Below are 18,318 nucleotides of genomic sequence, written 5' to 3'. Positions count from 1 at the left end.
GACTAGAAATACTGCCTTTCTGAGGTTTTTGCAACTACATTCAAAGCTGTTTACATATATTCAGGAACTTATTTTGTACCAGGGGCAATGGAGGGTTAAGTGACTTGCCCAGAGTCACAAGCAGCTGCAGCGGGAATTGACCTCAGTTCCCTAGGATCAAAGTCCACTGCACTAACCACTAGGCTACTCCTCCACTGATTGAGTTTGAGGTAGGATCCCAGTTAGCAAATTATATTGAGAGGTATAATCTTCAGCATAATTGTGAACACAGTTCCGATCTTTCCATAGCATGGTGACCTTACTTTTGTTTTTAAAATCTGATCTGCTGAGTTTTGTACAGTGGTGTAGAGGTGGTTTTGCTACAGTTTGACATCTCTTCCGCCTTCGTTACTGTCAACCATGATATTTTACTAAGCATGCTATCCCTAGGTCTGAGGCCAATCTTGCATGAATTTAGGATGTCAGTCCCTGAATGTTTGGTGCCTGGTGCTTCCACTTGAGGAAAGAAGGATGTTTTCAGGTGGTACTTCCCTCCCTTTTATCTGGGAAAAGTCAAAAATATTTGTAACTGTGAATACAGCAGGCTGGCAGTATTTGTACATTTTATTAACATGGAGGCAGCTTTTAGAAAGTACACTTAGAGGGGAATTCAAAAAGTCAAGATGTGTGGAATTCCCTATACTATTTTACAAGAGGCTCAGGCTACACATCCAAGCCCCTCCACAACCAGGGGTAAAAGTGATTTTAGAAAGCTGGACATATGGAAAGAAATGTTTTCCTACCCCCCACATAGATGTAGAACAGCTTTCTAAAATCACTGCTCCCCAATCCCAGTATCAGCAGCCTCCTCTCATTACACCCCCCGCAAACACTCCTGATAGCACCAAATCTCCCCAGCATCAAACCCAACACCCCCGAAGCCCCATCAGCAAAGACACTTCCCCCCCCCACCCACCCAGAGCATGAGAGACCCCACATGTGAGCACAGGCCCAGCATGTAGCAGCCTCCTCCAGACTCTTCTCCCTAAGCCCAAGACTCTCAAAAATGGCTTGGGACAAAAGTCCCCACACCCCCACTCCCCTAACCCAGTCCTCAGGCTTACTGGTGTCTACTGCCACAAAAGTGATGCCCATTCACTCCTGCCTCAGGTCATCTGGGTCTTCAAAATGGCTGTCGAGACTCTAGTGGTAAAATCATATTACTGCTAGAGCTCAGGCTTTCATATATGACAAAATATATGTAAGCCTGACTCCTGTGATATTATCACTAAAGAACTCAGTGGCCATTTTTAAGACCCAAAGGACATGAGGTGGGACCAAGTAAGATGGACACCCTTCTGCAGTTCTGTGAGAAACACGTCTTTGTTACTGGACTTTGCACTTATGAATGTTCCTTATATTTCCCGTACCTGGATGTCCGCAACTACATGCGCTTTACTTGTGGAACAACCAGGTACATCAGAGAAGTCCAAAGTATAGTAATAAGGACGTCTTTCTCGTAGAACCGGCGAAGGACCTTTGTTGGCAAGTACAGTGAATGTTGGGGATGCCCTTTGGCGGTTCTGGAAGATGGGCATCCTTTTTACTATATTTTGGGCGTCCCTGATTTGGGCGTTTCACGCTGCGATAATGGAATGTCTAAGGGCGTCCATGCTATTTTTCGATTATACCTACCTGATTTTGGCTGACTTCACGAGGGTGTCCTGATTCATACTTGGACGACCTTTCGAAAATGCTCCTCCACATATTACAAGTATAAATAATGTAAAAAAAAATACAAGGCTGCTTTTTGGATTAGTGGAGGCAGGAAACACACACAACAGGGTGTTCAGTAAAATATTTCACAGTACATCCACGATCTTCAGGCTTTTAAAAAACTGGAATTAAGAAAACCCTTCTTGCTTATAAAATAAAAGCCAGTTGGATGCTGTTTCCTACTATAAAGTCCACTGCCCCTATTGAAATTTACAAGCCTAATTCATTGAATCTTTTCTTTCACTCTGGGGCCCATTAGTTAAGCTGCTTTAGCTGTTAACAGGGCAATTAGCATGCACTGTTTAACAGGGATGCTTTCACAGTTAACACATGGTAATTTCTGCACTAATAGCTGACACAGAACAGGGTGGAGAATGGGCTGGGACTACACTTTACAGTTAACATGCAGTCAGCATGCATTAATTGTTAACACAGCAGAAAACACAGTGCACCTAAATAGGTGTATCTAACTTTCACATTATCTGCAGTTCATGGGGTAAAGACATTTTCTCTGTGTTACCTGAATGGCAAAATGCCGGGAATACCCCAGCAGTTAACTCATTGACCTCCCAGTTACTGCACTTTAATTTTGCTTATTAACCCTCAGTCACTGCAAATCTTTTGCCAGACTTTATTAAACAGACAGCTCTGTTTCTATAGGAAACTATTTAAGAACATAGGAAAAGCCATGCTGAGTTAGACCAAGGTCTGTTGAAGCCAGAATCCTATCTATGACAGCTCTCATTCTGGAGTGCAGGAAAAAAAGCAAACAACAGGAATGGCAGATAAAAGTTCACTTATTGAAGATAAAATACCACATAAAAAGCTCGAGGTTGCCCTGTTTTGCCCTACAAAGGGGATGCGTCAGGGGATATATGAGGAAGTCAAAGCTCATGCAAACTCCCTTCTTAAAAGATTAAATTAAAACTGGTAAGAAATAGTATGTTATGTTACGTTATGTTAACTATCTCTTGAAAGCTCTCATTTATGACGAGTTGCAAGGTGAGTTGCAGCTACGCAAAGAGTAAGAGACTGATAAGAATTATCAGAAATTACAAATAATAAAACAAATTCAAGCTTAAAAATAATGTTTATAAGCCCCATGGCCTAGTGAACAAATATGTTTTCAGGGCTTTTCAAAATAAAAGTATTTGACGAGTGAAGTTCAGAAGGAAGATTATTCCAGTACTGAACTGCAGCAAAAAAGAAAGATTTAGGGGGAAAAAACAGCTTTAAACCATACACCTTTAGCAGAAGGAATAGCTAACAATAAATAATTACAACTCTTAGAAGTTGTCCTTAATTTTAACAGATTCACCAACTGGGAACCGTCTTCAGGGCAAGCACCATCCAGAAACATAAACACTAAACAAAGCATTTTAAAGACAACCTGACCCTCACAGGCAACCAGTGCAGGGCATCCAACAAAGGAGTTATGCGATCCTAACGAGTTTTCTGGAATATCAGCTGTGCAGCTGAATTTTGAATCATCTGGATTCTAGAGAGTTGCTTAGAAAACAGACCCAAGTAACGGGAATTCCCATAGTCCAATAATGATAAAATTATTAGTTGCACAATAATCCTGAAATGGCCATATAAGAAGGAGGATCTCAATAAATGTAACTGTTTTCAGTTTAAAATATACTTTTCTAATTAAACTCTTAATCTGTGATTTCATGTTTAATGAAGAATCCAGAACCACTCCCAGAACTCTGGAGGTTCTCGGAACCTTAAAGTGAGACCCATCATCATCCAGAATCACCTGTGAAATCATGGCTGAGTTCATGGAAAATTATACAAATTTGGTCATTATTTAACCTAAGTTTGACCTTAGTAAACCAATCTTTAACCCTATGTATACAGTTGTTAATTTGACAGAATAAAGAATCTATACCTTGAACAACAGGAATCAAAATATCATCTGCATATGATAACATGAGTTCGCTGGGGTACAGTCATCTTTGACCGAGGGAGCTCATGTACAGGTTATACAAGAGTGGGGAGATGAAAGAGCCTTGGGGAGCTCTACAAGGGGATTCCCAGTAAGAAGAATATCTGCTGTCCTTTAAAATTAAGTAATGCCTGTTCTTCAGAAATGATTCAAACCACTTAAATACCAAGCTGCTGAAGCCAAAATCAGATACTCACAAGGGGGTGCTATAATAGCAATCACATAATTGCAACTTTCAGACAGCCCTCCTCTCTCATCTCCCTTCCTGATCACAGGCAAATAGAGAACCAGCACAGATAAAAATATACACATGCACACATACATTAACATGCCCACTCACATAGACACACATGTAAGCATTCACAAGCACACCCACACAAACATACATTCACTGACGTACAAACATATGTGCATGCATATCAATACACACAGATATAGCAGCCCAAAAGGATAAACATATACACACAAACAAACCAGATATAGACACACAAACACAAAACAGATAACATACAAAACAGAGATATACACTCCTTCCCCCGAACACACACACACACACACAAACACGCAGAGGGATAGAAACATTTCCATAAGCCATGCTCTGCATGCTTTCCCTACTTGTTAAAATTTAGAAATAATAATAAAGTTACTGTACCTCTTAACTTCACTACTGTCTCTAATGCATCTGGCAAATTTTAACATATGCACTAAGCTTAGTTCAAATGTATACTCTGCTTTTGTTAATGCTGAATGCATTAGTATGTGATTAGTTTACTACATCAGGCCTTAAAACCTTTTTTAAATGTGTGAGTAATGTAAAACGTTAAAAATTAGCATGCGTTTCTGCTAACATAACACAACTGAGACAAAGAACATGAAAGTGGAAGGGAAAGATGGAAAGGGACTAGAAAGGGGGAGTTGGAAAAGAATAGCCTAAAAAGGGAAGGAAGGGGGGAAGGTGACACATTTGATAAGTATACATCTTTTCTTGGTTCTTGCAGTCAACTTCTGAGATTTCATGCCCTGTAACAGTGAGGCTGATATTCAGCCCACGGAAGACAGCCCAGCTAAGTGCCATGATCGGCACAGACTCTGGATATTCAGTGCTGGGCCATTTCTGGTGACTGGCATTGAATATCCAGTGTTTTGTTGGCCAGCTCAAACTTAACCAGCTATGTTAATATTCAGTGTTGGCCGGTTAAGTTTATAAGAAACTCAAAACTCACAGTATCACACTAACTGTGTTTATTATAAGATACAAGAGTCCGTTGTCGCCCACAGATCAATACAAGTTTGAGATCACAGAGTATATCTATCTCAAAAAGTATGTTAAGTATTTCTGCTTTACAATATGCTATTGTCGAAATGCCACAGGTTACTTATCTTGACTCCCGACACTGGTGTCAAACATCCGATCTGTAGCTGAATTGTAACCCAACAGGGAAGTCCCCGTTTCGCTGTTGCTGCTTCAGGGGTTTGATACGTTTGTAAAGACTCCAAAAACTTGTGCTCATCTGCTCACGCTCCAAGACATCAACACACTACCGTGTCTCTTGTGCTGTACTCCGAAGACAAGCTTTGAATATTGCATGATATAGCTGGCTATCTTTTCGGCACTAACCACCAATATTCAGTGGAGATAACCGGTTACCTCACTCTGAATATTAGCAGTTAGGTGCCAGAATGCTCTTTAACTGGTCAGCGGTCTTTTCTGGCCAGTTAAATAGTGCTGATTATCGGCCACAGTTCAACATGGATTACATTCCAAGTTTAGCTGTCTTGACTACTCTTTTATTAACAGGTGCTTCCTTTCTAAATCAGGTCCCCTGTCTGCTGGCACTCTCCACTCCTTACCAGTGATCTGACGAATTGGTTGGTAGCGGATAGGGTTCCTTTTAGTGAAGGCTGGTATATGCTCTGTTAGGCTGTGGCCACTTCTGTTCTTCCTTTTGTCCCCTAAATCTAAGTAAGGCAAGAAAATAGTTTATAAGATGTATGGGCACGTACCTCACGGCTGAATTCCAGTTGCAAATCATGACTTCTTGGAACAGCATGGTAATATGATGAGAGAAGCAATATTTTGCTGATCCAAGGGGAATGATATTACAAAAGAGGAGTTTGAGAAACGTCTGACTGATGGTACCAGGCTATATGAAATCTGTATAAAAATATTGAAATGAATACATGAAGGCATAGAAATTAAATTCTGAAATTGTTAACATTTGTACATGTGAAATAACTTTCACGTGAGTAAGGGAAGTAACAGTGACCAACAGAAAAAACACCATCAGAGTATCATAACATGTAACTGCTCAATTTACAATAATATAAAGGGTCCTTATTTACTATAGTGCCTTAAGATATTTACAGGTTCACAGCTAAACACATTGTAATTGCAAGGCCTCTGTGTTAACAAAATTTAACCAGTCAATAAGAAGTTCTTTACCATGTATTAACTGAATGACAAATACCATAATGCAGCGAGCTTCATTTCTTGAGGTGATATCAACAGCCCTGTCTTAGACACATAAACAATTAACAAACGGTAACTAGTCACACACTATATGTAAAGCGTATTTCCCACCAGTTCCCCTCCCAATCTATGTTCTCTTCTGCATTAGGTGGTTATCTGATAATGAGGCATACCTGATAAATTGCACTGTTCTGTCTTCTCCATCTGGTATTTATAACTTAATTGTACTATATCAAATTGTGTATATTAGAGGAAGGCCAGGCTAGGGTTAAGGGTGGGCTGTCTAACATTATCTATCTACCCCATCTCCTTAAAGAAGAGGAAGTTCTTTCAATGAAAAAGGTTTTCCTTGACTGCCTTCTCCCATACATGGTTCGAGTGTGTCAGCATGATGGTAATCCTTCTCAACTGTGTCACGCTTGGAATGTTCCAGCCTTGTGAAGATGTTGACTGTTCATCTGAACGCTGCCAGATTCTGCAGGTAAGAGATAAACTTAGATGAAAAAGAGAGAGAGAGAGAGAGATAGAGAAAACTGAACCAGCTCTGGTTAGTATTTATTATTGAACGCAGAAACATTTGTTGTTGTCCAAAGTGCATGTATTGTTGATGGTACAAGAAAATGAAGTCCTGTATTTACCCAGAGAAAAGCACAAGAAGTAGTAGAACTGGCATCCCTCGCACACTGCCTTACCAGTGGAGGGAGGCTGGGTGTCACTTCTAGAGGTGAATTCAGGATTTCCTGCTTTTTCAATACCTGCATTTCCACTATGACAGTACCTGCTTTAATCAATGTCTTCTGGTCCCCTAATTCTCAAAGCAGGGGCAATAACAAATCAAACAAACAGAAGCCCAACACTATGGGGCCCTTTTACTAAGCCGCGGTAAAAAGTGGCCTGCGGTAGTGTAGGTGCATATATTGGGCGTGTGCCGGGCCAGTTTTTAACATATCTATAAAAAAGGGCTTTTTTTAATGGGACGGGAAAGGGCCTGCGGCAAAAATGAAACCAGCGCGTGCCCAAAACCAGCCTATGCCCTTAACGCCACCCATTGATCTAGCAGTAAAGGCTCACGCGCTACATGTGTGGGGACCGGTCAGCGCGTGCCGATTACCACCAGAACCGGCGTACATAGGAGGAAATAAATAAATAATTTGTCCACTCGCAATGGGCACACGCCAAATCTGAGGGTGCGCTGGCCTGGTAGTAGTCTCATTTGAGAGTGCAGTGCATGGGCGTAGAGCCCACCGTGACTTAGTAAAAGGGCCCCTATATGTGCATTTCAACACGGGTTTCTGGCTTGAATGTGTGACTAGCCAGGAGCCCATGTTGAATTGTGTTAGTATGTCAGTGGTGATAATTTTAGGAATCTGGGCATGCTGTTCCTTTAGAACTGGACTAAGATCTTCTGCTCTTTTCCCATGGTGCACAGAGAAAGTTAATTGCTTATGATTGCCAATTATTCACTTACACGCTTGTCCCCCTCCCTCTCCCCTGAAAGTGAGACTGAAAGGGATACCAGGCTCTATGACAGCTTCAGTTATTATAGGCATTCTTAACAAAGTACGAACCAGGTCTGAGTAGTAGATTTTACTGGTTAGTACAATGGACTTTAAACCAAGGGACCCAGGTTCAAGTCCTATTTCAACTCCCCCCCCCCCTTTTTTTTTTTTGTTAAATTGTGAGCCTTCAGGAATAGGAAAATACCTACTGTACCTAAATATATAATACCTGCAAGCAATGTTTCCTTTAAGGAGTGGCCTGGTGTGTGCAAAGTTTTTTTCCGTGTGAGCAACAAGTTTTAAAAACCAACAATTTTTGAGCGCCAGTATTAGCAATGCATTTCTGTATATAGCACACACACACAAAAAAAACATTTTTATGAGCAACCATGTAAAATCTGTGAGTGACGCTCCTAAAATATATGAGCAATCGCTCATGTGCTCTGCTTAGATGGAACATTGCCTGCAAGCTTAAAAGCTATGGAAGTGGTGTACATTCAGGCATAGGAGCCGACTCTATTTATTTGTTTATTTTAGATCATTTATATCCCGCTTTTTGCCACGGAATGCAGCCCCAAAGCGGCTTACAATGAACTAAAGAAAAGAAGTACAATGACAGTTGAAGGCAAAAGGGAAGGGAGAATAAATACAAAAATTAAGCAAATGAGCAGCAGGTAGGGAAAAGAAAGGAAAGAGAAATAGGTCAAAATCAGATCTTGACTCGCCGAGACACAGAAGATAACGATGAAGATTTTCCCATCATGGCTAGGAACTGTTCTCCAGGTACTCCAGTAGACAAAACAGTGAAGGTGGAGGTAGTGCAGTGCAGAAGGCGGTCTCAAGCTAAGAGTGGCCGAGAAGCTTGTCAGGAGGAAAGAGCTCATCAGCTGTTAGTCCGTTCCATTGTAGAGGAAGCGGTACTGGATGAGGGGCATAATGAAGAGGGCTCAAGCCAGTTCGGGAAGCAGAGGCCAGCAGAAGCCAGGCGGCCCCCGACAGCTGGGGCATCAATATTACCGGGATGCTTGCTTTTTTCACTTCCCCGCACACTGGTTTTCACATTTTCTCACCTTTGCAATTATGGGTGCTGTGGGTGCTTGAGCACCCCCAATACTGAGAAAGTTCCCTGTATGTGTCCAGGGAGGGGTTAATTCCATTGGGCTTAGCACCCCAATAATTTTGAAAAGTTGGCTCCTATGGTACAGTAGCTTTTTTTTTTGCTCCTGGAGGGCTCGCAATTACAAAAAAAGAAAAAAGAGTGGGATTTGAACCTGACTCAGTTGGTTTACAGTCCACTGCACTAACCACTTGGCTACATGTATGTCCATCGCACATATTTTCAATCAGGCTGTATCCTGTTTAAAAATACATGAGAGATGGACGTCTATTTGGGATGTTCTGATTTGAATGTCCCTATTCTGACTTGGATGTCCTTTCAAAATGCCCCTCCAGGTTCTAGTAAATAGATCCTAATCTTACAACTTTTTTGTGGTTATTTACTCCTTGCTCACTTTTGAGATGGAGAACATGAGGCACCAAAGCCATGGGATTCTAATTTAATAATATAAAACAACACAAGGCCAGGTTGAGAAAATCTGAGCTATACCTCTTACAAAGTACCCATTTTAAAAAGACAAAAAGATATGTCAAGAAGAACCTTATACCTAGAGTTTCCTGGGGCTTGTTGTTTTCAGGCCTGTAAGTCCAGTGGTCTTTTCCTGAAAAAAAAAGGGGGGGATACAAGATTGGAGCCAGCAGAGGGTTCCAATTCCACTCCAGCTACAATGGGACAAAAGGGGCAAGTTGAAATATTGCTGCTCAGTAACAAATGGTGCCAGGTCAGTGGTCTGGCATGGCCTAGATGAAAATCATCGTTGTGTATGCCCTAGAATGCAATGGGTAGAAATATAGGGCTGAAATTCAGCGAGGTACTACCCACATAAAGATATATGGATAGTGTAACTGTTTATCTTTATGCATGTATTCAGCCATTGTCTCCATGTCTGTCAAAGTGATGAATGTGTGGTCCCAAGTTGTCTGTATAAAGTTTAGGATTGCTATTTGTGGATAAATGTAGAACCCATCCCCAAAATGCTCTGGCCCTTCCATTAGAATTTATCTATGTAGCATGGTCAGAAACTTAAATGAAAGCACTTACGTGACAATGTTTTAAATAGGTAATTTTATAAAGACATTTTTTTTATGTGAGACTTTCCAGCTCACCGTTTTATTTTTTTTTTTTTGTTGTACGTTGTTTACGATATGTGGTTTTGTATTTATTTTATGTATGTTTTTACTATAGGGTGTGCCAGTATATTTAGGGGAATGTTTATTAAGGCACACTAGCGTTTTTAACGTGCCTTTAAAGTTAAGGTGCATTAAACGCTAACACGCCAATATATTCCTATAGGCACGTTAGTGTTTGACGTGCATTAAAAACATTAATGGACCTACAGCGCGCCTTTGTAAACACAGGCGCTAGTGCGCACTACCAATTAGTGTGCGCTAAATGCTATGCAACCTATTGTACACCTATGGGCTGCATGGCACTTAACACACACTAATACTTTCGCACTTGCTAAATCCATTAGCGCACTTCAGTGAAAGGACCCCTTAGATTTTTATACGGCATATAAATTAATAAAATAAATAAATATATGCATGAATAGGTGCATAAAATGTCTCTTATTAAATCACCCCACAAGTGTATGCTCAGTGACAAGAACACAGGCCAGGTGTAGATAAATTTGGAGCTGCGTTTTCGGTGGAGCACAGACAAAGTCACAGTTTTTGTGCATATTTCATAAAGTATGAGTCAGTCACACTGCCCTGACTATGCCTGCTTGTAGGATAAAATATGCATGTAGTTTATGCACGTACATTTATTTATACCTGCTCTCAAGCAGGTGTAAATGTCTGCAGCTTCATTTCAGCTACTATTTCTACAGCTTTTCTGGAGCAATGTTACGAAGACATAGAGGTGTTTTTATAAAATAGCCTAAAAACAGGCTTCTCATCCTGGAGGACCTGCTCCAAAATGATCCTGCCTAAAGTTAAAATGTCTGCTCTTGCTAAAATTATTCATTTTTTCCCTCGTATTCACTCTATCTCAGGTTTTTGATGATTTCATCTTCATCTTCTTTGCCATGGAGATGGTAGTGAAGATGGTAGCCCTGGGGATCTTTGGGAAGAAGTGCTACCTTGGTGACACATGGAATCGACTGGACTTCTTCATCGTCATGGCTGGGTAAGGATCCAGTTTTTATGCTTTCTTCCTTGCTAAGGCAGCCAGAATTATGGAGCAACTGAACTGGTCTATGGTGTCACATACGGAGACATGAGATTGTCCTAAAAGTCTGTCATTGGCTGGGGTTTGCAGCAGGTCTTTTGAATTTGTTGTCTTTCTGTGCCATCAAAGGAAAATGATGGAAAAGGAAGATGGCATGTTTAGTCTTTTCTCTGCTCTATAATTAATTTCCTATTGTGATGTTGTGAAAGTTCTATAAAATCAATTCATGAACGTTCAAAGCAGAACAAGTAGATTCTACTGAGCACAGTGTGACACAAATTGTGGCAATGGCATAGAGGCTTTGTGTAGTGACATTTGAATGTTCCATGGCAAGGGATAACTGGATAGCAAAACAGAGTGAAGGTTCTCGTTAGTAACATTAGAAAAATATAGTACATTGTAAAAAAAAGTTCTCCTTTTCTTATATACATACAGTAGATTGTTTCTAGGGTAATGAGAGGAGATAACATGAGGTTAAAAGGGGCTAGGCTCAGAAGTAATCTAAGGAAATACTTCTTTAGGGAAAAGGTGCTGGATGTGTGAAATGACCTCCCGGTGGAGGTGGTGGAGACAAGGACTGTATCTGAATTTAAGAAAGCATGGGACAGGCATTGTGGGATCTCTTAGGGGAAGGAAGAGATAGTGGATGATATGGATGGGCAGACTGGATGGGCCATATGGCCTTAATCTGCTGTCATTTTCAATGTTTCTAACCACTTCTTAAATTTGTGGCCAATTCACCAGTAAAGGAAACTATTAATCCTATCTACAGTTGTCCTCATTTAAATCTTTCCTACAGTTTTGCCGTTGGAAGAATAATTAAAAGTCCCTTTAATAACTCAAGTCTGGTGTAGGGATATTTTAGATGTTCATGGAAGCTGGGGAAAACTTTAGGATTTACTTTCTTTCTAGGCAGATGGAGGTAAATGTTTAGGAGTCAAAATCCAGCAGTGCCTTATCTTGTTAATCTGATACCTTTTTTAAATATAATTTAAGTTAGCACTGCTGAATATAGGTGGTTAAGTTATACCTGCTACTTACCTGGATATTGTTAGTCAGAAAGGGCCAGATTCTATATATGGTGCCTAAAATATCCATGTGGTAAACATTTCCGCCTAAGCGTATTCTATAAACATCACCTAATTTAGGCATGGTATATAGTATACACTTAGTTGATATCTCAGCGCCTAAAACTATGCATGTCCATTTACACCAACGGAAATGTGGCGTAAATCCCTGCACATAGATTTATGTACACTGGGCCATATTCTATAACTATGCGTGTAAATTTTGAAACGCCCACAAAACGCCCATTTCCACGCCCATAGCAATGCCCCTTTTGAACTGCACGCATTAGAATGTAGGCACAGTTCATTACAGAATCTGCTCAACGAGTTCTGAACGTAAATTCCAATTATTGCCAGTTAGTGCTGTTAAATATGCTGATTAGCTTGTTAAGCCAATTAAATTATAATTAAATTATGCACATTATTATAGAATATGCCTGGACTTCGGCACGGATCTCTAGGCGCACCATATAGAATCTGGCCCTTAGCAGTGAACATTTGGCACTGTTCAGTTTAATAATCACAACCCACAACACCTCTTGCCTTCCTTACAGTTGTCTGGTTAAAATTTAACAAGTTAGTGCATTCTGTGAAAATGATGAGGCTACTGTGATGATGATGAAGCTCCCACCTCAGGATCCCAGGTCCCTCTTTCACTCAGGGTGAGCTGGTTCTCAGTATGCAGATTTATGCAAATTAATCTACCACCCTTTTCTGCTCAGGGTGACCTGCTTCTCAAAAAGCAAACATAGTCAGGTTTCACCAATCAGGCTATTTTCATACACAACTTTATTCCAGCCTCTGTGGCACACTTCTTTTAGCTTAAAACACTTTCACAAGCTTAAACCGTTCTTCCAGCTTAACATTTCATTTCTTTATACTCAGTGCAATCTTCCCTTTCAAACATTTCTTCTTGCACAGTTCAATATCCATAGATTTCTTCCCCCTGAGCCCTCTCGCACAGGCCTTTGGGCTCAGTACTAACTCAGTCCCCGGACACAGAGTCCCCGGACACACAGTCCCTCTTCACTGTTCTAGACACACAGGCTTTTCCTCTGGGACACACAGTACCTCTTCACTGTTCTAGACACACAGGCTTTTCAGCTGGGACACACAGTACCTCTTTGAACCCATAGTTCTTCTACCTGGCACTCTAGGGCCTTCTTCCCCCAGCCAGCTTCCTTCTTGGGAACACCCAGTTCTACCACCAGTCCAAAGGGCACAGCCAGTACTTCTCATGGGGATTCCTCTTTGCTTTAGTTACCAGCTCTCTTTTCCAGCTGCCAGCTCTCCTTCCTCTCTTCACAACTCAGGAGGAGTATAAGTAGTTAATAGCCAAACAGGACCCAGCCCATAACCTGCTGCACCTGTTTCTATCCCCAGGACTCTCCCCGGTCCTAACGACCTCCAGCTATCCTCCAGGACTCGCCCCGGTCCTAGCGACCTCCAGCTATCCTCCAGGACTCGCCCCGGTCCTAGCGACCTCCAGCTATACCTCCCCTTTCTGGCTCCCTTCAGCAACTCACCCAGCCCTTTTCCCTGGACATTTTAGGGGAACTACGCCCTCTAGGGGCCTAACCAGGGTAGGACAGCCTCTTCCTTCTTACAACTCAAAAAGATTTAGGAGTCTTTTTACAAAGATACTGCAGCTTAAGATGGCCTACTGTTCGACATGCTGAGGTGTCCTGCAGTAATTTTTGAATGTGCGCATGCAAACTGCGTACTAAAATATTTTAGAAAGTTTTTCACGGAGGAGGTGTGCCTGGGGTGGAGAGTGGGCACATCTATTTAAGTCGGTTAGCGTCTTGGCACTGCTGCGCGCTTACCAATTACCACAGGTTTAGCATGTGAGTCTGCACCACCTGCAAAATAGGTGGTGGTAGGGGGCCATGTGCTAATGGGAAAATTAGTGTTTGGCTATTAGCTGAAAAATCTGAAAATCGGCCATTTTACCCCTTTAGTAAAAATGGCCTTAGCGTAGTGGAAAGACCCACTTAAGTGTGCGTTAAGGCCATGATTTGCTGCAGCTTTATAAAAGGGCCCCTTTACCAGTTAGCTAGATGTTTAATAGATAAATAGCTGTGAAGTTTTCTTTAATTCAGTTTGTTTGTTCAATGATCACTAAATATGAATAGATGGATCTGTAACAACATATATTTACATTTCAGACTATGAAGGATATTATGAAAGTGTATACACAAGAATAGCAGCATTTACAAAAGTATAGGGCAATTTAAAAACAACAACAACAGTATTTACACACATTTGTGGCCAGGATGCAGAAGTTTCAAGGGGCCTGTTTGACTGTGGTTTGAATAGACCAAACATTTATATGTGTATTTCCATTTTATAATAGGAATAAACTTATTTTAAAAAATTTCTCCATTGGCTTTTGCACCAGCTCTGGGGGCATGCATAGGCTTCATGAAAGTGCTCCTTTTCGTCAGAACTTTAAATGAAGGTTTAAGGGCTAATTTCCTTAGGGGCCCTTTTACAAAGCTTACTGAGTATCTGAGGTTTTTTCCCTCCTTAAATTTGTCTTATAGATAACCAATTTCATTGATTCTTGCATATTAAGTTTTGACATTGTGCAAATTAGCAAGAAAGAAGCCCTGTGTTTTTTTTGAAGTCACTCTCTCTTTATTAAACATTGATTGTAAAATCTTTATCAAAATGTTAAGCCTTTGAAAACTATATCCTAAAGAGTATTCATCCAGATCACTCAGGATTTATTAAAGGACGATATGGTGCAGATAATGGGGATCTTTTACTAAGCTGCAGTAGCATATTTAGCTCATGGTAGAAATCAGCTGGCGATAAATGCTGAGATGCCCATTATATTCCTATGGGCATCTCGGCATTTACCATCAGCTGATTTCTACAGCAAGCTAAAAATGCTACTGTGGCATCGTGGAAGACCCCCCCCCCCCCCCCAATATAAGGTGATTGATAAACATCCTACATTGTATTTATGATCATGATGGGAGCTTTGGAATCAATTCCCTTGATGTAAAGAAGGCTTTGTGACAAAGTAACACTATGAGAAATATCACTGACATTTGTCATATCTTGTTTTGTTTTTGTTTCCTAAAATGACAAAAAAAAAACCTGCAATTTTGGATTTTTTCCTGTGCTGTAAATAGTGTGCACTTTCTGGAAGAATGTGTACTAATGATGATACTGTTCCAAGCAAAAATGAAAATTCCCATTGATGATATGGGAAACTAGACAAAATGAAAAATTGGGGGCTACATACCCTTCGTGCATAGCATTAAAGATATTTAAGGGATCATTATAGATGTCAGTACACATACAGTCTCCATGTACGAAGATGACAACTTGCTTTTTCTTATGATTGGTGAATTTCATTGCAGATGCCAGTACATTTCTTAGAATGTTTTGGATATACAGTTAATTATTCAAAATCAGTACTTGTGCCTTGTGGGAAACAAATTGCTATGGACATGATCCTTGATATTTCCCAATTTCAATCTCAAAATTTAAATACCTGGATGTTGAGTTTCTTAGAACTTGCCAAATCTGTATGATTTAAATTATGAGGTATGAAGAAAGACTTGGTAGTTAGAGAGATTATGCTACAGTATATCTTACCTAGGAAGGATAAACACAATTAAGATGCTAGCCCTTCCTAGATTGATATTTTTATTTAATGCCCTCCCTATTAATCTACCAGGGATCTTTTCTCTAGACACTACAAATATGGCTTCTGGCTTCCTACAGTTATTTGGCAAAATAAGAACCCTAGAGTCAGATTTAACATCTTGATCACCCCAAGAAAGCTTGGAGGTTTGGCCTTCCAAATATACGTGAATATTTATTATCAACATGCTTATTTAAAAACACTATTTTTCTGGTACAGGCTAAGGGCTTCTTTTACAAAGCTGTGCTAGTAATTCCCGTGCAGCAAATGAGAGGAAGCCCATAGGAATTGAATGGGTTTCCTCTCATTTGCCGCACCGAGAATTGGTAGCACGGCTTTGTAAAGAGGCCCAAACTTTGCTACAGTGAGTTTATGTAGAGGCTGATATGGTTTACTCTCGAGGCTTATTGGCACTTTCCTTTAATGATATTTTTCCTCCTCATTGGTCCCCTTTGGAACATTCTTTTATACCATAACCATGGCAAACTATCTGTCACTGGTTGGAAATGTCAGCTATGATGTCTCCTTCCATGTCACTTTTATCTCAACAGTATAGAAAAGAAATGTGACCTTTTATGGTAGAAATTGACAAAAAACCCTCTAAAAACTTTGGGGTAGATATTTAGCTGGCAGCAGTGAGTGTTTTTGTAGCCACCACTGTGTTATTCCCAGATATTCTATGCCAGGCCATGTCCAGGCACTTGCATTGAATGTCCGGGTTTATGCAGCCAACTATCTCTTATGCGGTTAAGTGTGATATTCAGCACTTAATTACCAGAGGGGTCCTTTTACAAAGCAGTGGTAGGGCTACCATTCTTGTAGTGCTTGCCAAATCAACACTACCACCCAGTTACCGTGCCCACTCTGTAGTAATGTTGAAGTTGGTGCGTGCTGTTTCCCACAGTAGAAAATAAGAACGTAAGTATTGCAATACTGGGATAGACTGAAGGTTCATCAAGCCCAGCATCCTGTGTCCAACAGTGGCCAATCCAGGTCAGAAGTAACTGGCAAGATCCCAGATTTTATGCTGCTTATCCTAGAAATAAGCAGTGAATTTTCCACAAGTCCATTTTAATAATGGCTTATAGACTTTTCTTTTAGGAAGCGATCAAAACCTTTTTTAAACCATGCTAAGCTAACTGCTTTTACTACATTTTCTGGCAACGAATTCCAGAGTTTAGTTACATGTTGAGAGAAGAAATATTTTCTCCAATTCATTTTAAATGTACTACTTTGTATCTTCATTGCGTGCCCCCTAGTCCTAGTATTTTTGGAAAGAGTAAACAAGCGATTCATGTCTACTTGTTCCACTACACTCATTATTTTATAGATCTCTATCGTATCTCCCCTCAACCGTCTTTTCTCCAAACGGAAGAGCCCTAGCCACTTTAGCCTTTCTTCATAGAGAAGTCGTCCCATCCCCTTTATCATTTTCATCTCCCTTCTCTGTACCTTTTCTAATTCACCTATATCTTTTTTGAGATGCGGTGACCAGAATTGCACACAATATTCAAGGTGTAGTCGCACAATGGAGCAATACAAAGGCATTATAACATCCTCATTTTTGTTTTCCATTTCTTTCCTAATAATACCTAACATTCTATTTGCTCTGTTAGCCACCTCCACACACTGAGCAGAGGGTTTAAATGTATCAACAATGACACCTAGATCCCTTTCCTGCTCAGTGACTCCTGATGTGGAACCTTGCATTACGTAGCTATAATTTGGGTTCCTCTTTCCCACATGCATCGCTTTACACTTGCTTACATTAAGCGCCATCTGCCATTTGGATACCCAGTCTCGTAAGGTCCTCTTGTAATTTTTTATAATCCTCTTGCGATTTGACAACTTTGAATAGCTTTGTGTCGTCAGCAAATTTAATTACCTCACTAGTTAATCCCATGTCTAGATCATTTATAAATATGTTAAAAAGCAGCGGTCCCACCACAGACCCCTGGGGAACCCCACTATCTACCCTTCTCCATTGAGAATACTGACCATTTAACCCTACTCTCTATTTTCTATCTTTTAACCAGTTTTTAATCCACAGTAGAACACTGCCTCCTAACCCATCACTTGCCAATTTCTTCTGGAGTCTTTCATGAGGTACTTTGTCAAATGCCCTTTGAAAATCCAGATACATAATATCGACTGGCTCACCTTTATCCACATGTTTGTTCACCCCTTCAAAGAAATGTAGTAGATTGGTAAGGCAAGATTTCACTTCACTAAATCCATGTTGGCTTTGCCTCCTTAATCCATGGTTTTGAATATGCTCTGTAATTTTGTTCTTTATAATAGTCTCTACCATTTTGCCCGACACAGACATCAGGCTCATCGGTCTATAATTTCCTGGATCCCCTCTGGAACCTTTTTTAAAAATCGGCATTACGTTGGCCACCCTCCAATCTTCTGGTACCATGCTTGATTTTAAAAATAAATTACATATTACTAACAATAGTTCTGGAAGTTCATTTTCAATTCTATCAGAACTCTGGGATGAATGCCATCTGGTCCAGGTGATTTCTTACTCTTCAATTTGTCAAATTGCCCCATTACATATTCCAGGTTTATAGAGATTTCATTCAGTTTCTCTGACTCATCAGATTTGAATACCATTTCTGTC

The 18,318-nt window shown here is 40.5% G+C and overlaps 1 protein-coding gene across 1 annotated transcript in view; it reads left to right on the top strand.

Moving 5' to 3' along the window:
* Positions 1-6,552: 6,552 nt before the first annotated feature.
* The window catches only part of LOC115473410 (voltage-dependent T-type calcium channel subunit alpha-1I-like), a 935,734-nt gene continuing 923,968 nt past the window's right edge, over positions 6,553-18,318 (top strand). The window contains 2 exon segments of the mRNA XM_030208356.1: positions 6,553-6,657; positions 10,789-10,922. Of these exon segments, the coding sequence (XP_030064216.1) occupies positions 6,565-6,657; positions 10,789-10,922 (227 nt within the window). The 5' untranslated portion in view covers positions 6,553-6,564.

This window comes from Microcaecilia unicolor, chromosome 1 (genome assembly GCF_901765095.1).
Source record: "Microcaecilia unicolor chromosome 1, aMicUni1.1, whole genome shotgun sequence".
NCBI lineage: Eukaryota > Metazoa > Chordata > Amphibia > Gymnophiona > Siphonopidae > Microcaecilia > Microcaecilia unicolor.
This window is presented reverse-complemented; position numbering and strand designations above follow the sequence as displayed.